The following is a 5,000-nucleotide window of genomic DNA, read 5'->3' as shown; positions in this document are numbered from 1 at the left end:
GGCCGGAGACGGATGATGGAGATGTGAGAAGAGGCGGAGGAGGAGCCCGGATGGAGAATGAAGGAGAGTTGACGCGCGTAAGTAGATGAGAGAGATGATGGAGCATACGCGAGCGAGAAGATAGATAGAGAGGATATGGTATTTGAATGAGGAAAGAGGAGGGAGATGGGAGAGGAGAGAGATGGAGACGTCGGAGCGTAGATGATGAGCTAGCAGACAGAGTGAGGGGCGACTGAGAGAAAGTGGGAGGGAGGAGCGAGTTACTATGAGTTGAGAGAGAAGAGAACTAGCCGGAGAGGGGATGCGGGATCCGATGCGATGAGGAGGATGTGAGTGAGAGAGAGAAGGCGGATGCCGCGAGATAGAGAGAGGTGGGACGGAGAGGCAGAGAGGCGAGGACTGAAGAGGAGAGGACGGACGAGGAGATGCGATGAGATGGTGAGAGGAGTCGTGATGAGAGGGCGTGAGGAGACTCGATGAGCGATGAAGATGGACGATGGAGGGCTTAGAACGATGAGCTTATGAATGGGGGAGAGAGAGAGCTAGAGACGGAGGCTTAGAGGAGACAGAAGCGAAGAGAAGTGAGCGAGAGGTGATGAGAGGGATAGACCGCGAGAGAGAGAGCGAATTATGGAGAGAGGAGTTAGTTTTCTTGGAGCGAGGGCGAGAGATGAGAGAGGTGAGATGATTAGCAGTCGAGATGAGAGATATAGATATCTATATATATTCTATAGGCATACATTGATTATCAAGCTATATGAGCTATGTTGATTGACTTATCCGCACTAGTTGGCTATTCTAAAGTACCGTATATCATGTATATCTATATCATATATTTAATTTATGATATTTTCTATCCTTATAGCTCTGTCTAATGATAATCTGTTCCATACTATAATCTCATCTATGTTATTTATTAATGTCTATGCATACTTCCTCTTCTAATCTAGTAAATTTCATATCTATCGATTTATCTATTTTATATCTATTAATCTATTCTCTATCTTACTCTCTTATTTCCGCTATCTCTACCTAGATATTAGGAGCTATATGACCGAGTAGGATTATTAATATATAAGTATGGTATTCTCATTCTGATATAGTGGTATTGATATGAGCTTCGAGGTAGTGGAAAGTACTTGCTAGTGAGATAGTTCTATCGATGGGAGAGTAATTTGATATGAGTATTTGAGAATGAGGGAGGTGAGTTGAGATCGACGATTGATTAAGTATTATGGAGATGAAGTAAGATGCGGATAATAGGACATAGAGGATAGAGAGACGAGTTATGAGAGATTCGTTATACTATACAGAGGAATATCTGATGCTTAGATACGACTAGAGAGGATGGATTAGGAGCGAGAGACGATATACGTATTAGAGATGACACAGAGAGACCTTGTGAGATGATAGATAGGAGGGAGGCAGAGAGGAGATACGAGAGAGAGGATTTGTTGAGAGTAGCAGAGAAAGGAGAGAGATCGGTATTTGATGAGTAGCTGAGCGGGTGAGATATGAGAGAGGAGGGAGGGAGGTGGTATGGGAGAGGAGAGAGAGAGATGAGACGAGAGAGAGAGAGGATAGAGGAGAGAGGAGAAGGAGATGATGAGAGTTGAGGAATGGAGAAGAAAGGGTAGAGGAGAGAGAGGAGAGAGGGGAGAAAATGAGAGAGAAAAGAGAGAGAGAAGGAGAGTGAGAGAAAGAGAGAGGTGAGAGGAGAGGAGAGAGAGAGGTGGGGGGAAGACGGAATGGAGGGGAGAGAGATGCTGAAGGAATGAGGGGGGGGGGAGGAGAGGAGAGGGAGGAGAGGGGGAGTGATTCTAGAAGGGGAGAAGAGAGGGGAGACGGAGAGGGAGAGAGAGCGAGATAGAGAGGAAGTGAGAGAGAGGGGAGAGAGAGGTCGAGGAGAGAGGGGAGGGAGGAGAGGAGAGAGAGAAGAGAAGGGGAGAGGAGTGAGAGAGTGGATGCGAGAGAGGAGAGAGAGAGAGTGGAGAGATGAGAAAGGAAGAGGATGAGGGGAGAAGAGGAGGAGAAGGGGATGAGAGGGGTGACGAGAGAGAGAGTGAGAGGATGAGAGGGAGAAGAGAGATGAGGAGAGGAGGGGAGAGAAAAGAGAGTAGGAGAGAGAGAGAAGAGGGGAGGGAAAGATCAGGAGAGAGGGGGGGGGGGGGGGGGGGGACGGAGAGAGGGAGAAGAGAGATGAGAGGGGGAGGAAAGGGATTGAATTGAGAGGAGGGAGGAGAGAAGAGAGAGAGAGAGACGAGGAGGAAGAGAGAGGAGTGGAGGAGAGGAGGAGGAGAGAAAATAGGTGAGAGAGGAGGAGAGACGGAGGGTTTGAGGAGGGGGAGAGAGAGTAGAGAAGAGAGGAGGGAGGGAGAAAGAGAGAGAGAGAAGAGAGAGAGGAGAGAGAGAGGGAAGGGGGAGGAGGTGAGGGGAGAAGGAGAGGGGAGAGGAGGGGGGGAGGAGGAGGTAAAGGGAAAGAGAGGGGAGGGGGAAGTGGGGAGGGAGGGGAGTGAGAGGAGGGAGGGAGAGGAGTGAGAGATGAGAGGAAGGGAGAGGGGGAGGGAGGAGAGGTGGGGGATGAGAGAAAAAGAGAGGAGAGGAGAGGGAGAGAGAGACGGAGGAGAGGGTGGGAGAGGAGGGAGGGAGGAGAGGGGGGAGGTGGGGGGGGAGGGAAGGGAGAGAGGAGGAGGGGGGAGGAGGAGTGTGGAGAGGAAGAGGAGGAGAGAGGGGAGAGAGAGGAGTGAAGAGAGGAGAGAAGAGGAGGGAGAGAAGAGGAGGGGGAGAGAGAAGAGAGTGGGGGGGGAGGGGGAGAGGATGGGAGAGTGAGAGGGGAGGAGAGAGAGGGGATTGAGGGAGGATGAGAGGAAAAGTGAGGGAGAGGAAACGAGAGGGAGGGGAGAGAGAGAGAGAGGAGGAGGAGGAGAGTGAGCTGAGAGGAGAGAGGAGTGGGAGAGAGAGAAGAGAGGAGAGAGAGAGAAGGAGGTGAGAGTTGAGAGAGAGATGGAGAGAGGAGAGAAGAGGGGAGAGGAGGAGAGATAGAGGGATGAGGAGAGGAGAGAGGATGACGAGAGAAAGAAAAGGTGGAGAGAGAGGGAGGAGGATAGAGGGATGAGAGAGAAGAGGAGAGTGAGGGAGGGAGGATTTGTAGAGAGGGATGAGAGAGAGGGCAGGATAGAGAGAATGCGGAGGAGAAGAGAGAGGTGAGACGAAGATTGGTGATGTATGAGGGGGAGATGGGGAAGGAGAGTGAAGGGAGGGAGGAGAGAAAACGAGGAGAGAGGAGAGCATGGGGGAGGGAGAAAAGGGCGGGAGAGAGAGAGGGGAGAATCGACAGACGATGATGTAGTGGAGAGAGCGGAAGAGAGCTGATTGGTGAGTTGTGCAGTGTGAGAGAGATGAGAGAGAGGATGAGGAGTGAGAAGGAGTGAAGAGGGGGATGACAGAAAGAGTCGTAGAGAGAGAGAAGTACTGGGAGAAGAACCGTGATGCGAGAGTACTGAGAGGCGAGAGGAGTGAGAGAGTAGAGGTTCTAGGAGAGGATGAATCGATTGAGAGCGAGAAGGAGAGAGTAGAGAGAGAGATAGGAGGAATTGACAGAGAGAGTTAGAGAGAGAGAGAGAGAAAGATTCGATCTGAGGAAGACGAAGGAATGAGAGGAAGGGAGAAGAGAAGGGGAGACGACGGGATTGGAGAGAGTGAGGAGTGAAGAGAGAAAGGAAGGGGGATAGTGTGTGAGGTGTAGGAGGGAAGGGAGGGTGGAGTGGAGGAGGGTGGTTGATGGGGTGGGGGATGTATGGGTGGTGGGGGCGTGGGTGGGAGGGGTTGGGTGTGGTGTGTGGTGGTGGGGTGGCGGTGAGGGGGAGAATAGGTTTTTGGGTTGTAGGGGTGTGATGTAGGAGTTGCGGGTGGAGGGTGGAGTGGGGGGGAGAATGTGTGTGGTGGAGTGGGTGAGGGGGGAGAGTGGGTGGAGAAGGAGGGGGTGGTGGTTTAGAGAGGGGGGGGAGGGGAGGGGGGTGAGAGGAGGAGTAGATTATGAGAGGAAGGTGAAGGAGTTAAGGAGGGAGGAGGAGAGGTGGTGTATGCGGTGAGGTGATGTGAGCGGGGTGAGGAGGAGTGGGGGGTGGAGGGGTTGGAGGGAGGGGGTGTGGAGAGAAGTTGGGGCGAGAAGGCGGAAGAGAGAGGTGGATTTGTCGAGTAAGGAGGAGTGGAGTGGGGGGGAGTGAGAGGGGGAGGAGGAGGAGGGTTGGAGAGGCGTGTTTGGTCGAGAGAGGAGGGAGAGGCATGTGGAGGGATGAAGATGAGGGAGGAGGTGTGGGAGCCATGCAAGAAAGGGAGTGAGATGGAGAGAGACGGTGTGAGGGGGAAGTGGAGGGTTGATTGGGGAGGAGAGAGGGTAGAGGAGAGGGGGAGGAGAGTAGGGGGGGGGGGAGGGAGGTGAGGGAGGGGGGTGTGTGAGAATGTGTGTTGGAAGAGAGTGGGGAGAGGGAGAGGTTGGTGGGGTAGGGGATGGGAGAGGGGGTTGAGGAGGTGGGTGGGAGAGGGAAGTGGGGGAGGCGGGGGGGGGAGAGAGGAGGTTGAGGAGTGGGGAGTGGAGGGGAGGGGGAGGGGCGGCGGGAGGAGAGATTTGATTGAGGATGGGAGTGAGCGGAGGAGAGATTGAGTTGGGGGTGAGAGGTGGGGGAGGAGATGAGGGTGGGTGTGGTGGGAGGATGTGTTGGGGATGGGGGGTGTGTGAGGAGTTGATTGGGGAGGGAGAAGTGGAGGATTGGGGGGGTTGTGTTCTAGGAGGAGGAGTTGGGAGCAGGGTAGGGGGGTGACTGAGAGGAGGAGGGGAGGGGTGACGGGGGGAGGAGTGGGGTGTTGTGGGGAGGAGGGGGAGTGAGGGGGAGGGATGATGGAGGGTGTGGAGGGTGGGTTGGGGAGAGGAGGGAGGTGGAAGGGGTGTGATGAGGGGTGGTAGAGAGGGGATGTGGGAGGTGTGGTGAGGAGGAGGTGTT

At 54.0% G+C, this 5,000-nt stretch overlaps 1 protein-coding gene across 1 annotated transcript in view; it reads left to right on the top strand.

Moving 5' to 3' along the window:
• Window positions 1–5,000, top strand: part of LOC125039854 — a 27,400-nt gene that overhangs the window by 596 nt on the left and 21,804 nt on the right. The window contains exon 2 of the mRNA XM_047634163.1: window positions 1,104–1,125. Coding sequence (XP_047490119.1) covers window positions 1,104–1,125 — 22 coding nt within the window. The remainder of the gene's footprint in view (window positions 1–1,103; window positions 1,126–5,000) is intronic.

This window comes from Penaeus chinensis, chromosome 28 (assembly GCF_019202785.1).
Source record: "Penaeus chinensis breed Huanghai No. 1 chromosome 28, ASM1920278v2, whole genome shotgun sequence".
Taxonomy (NCBI): domain Eukaryota; kingdom Metazoa; phylum Arthropoda; class Malacostraca; order Decapoda; family Penaeidae; genus Penaeus; species Penaeus chinensis.
This window is presented reverse-complemented; position numbering and strand designations above follow the sequence as displayed.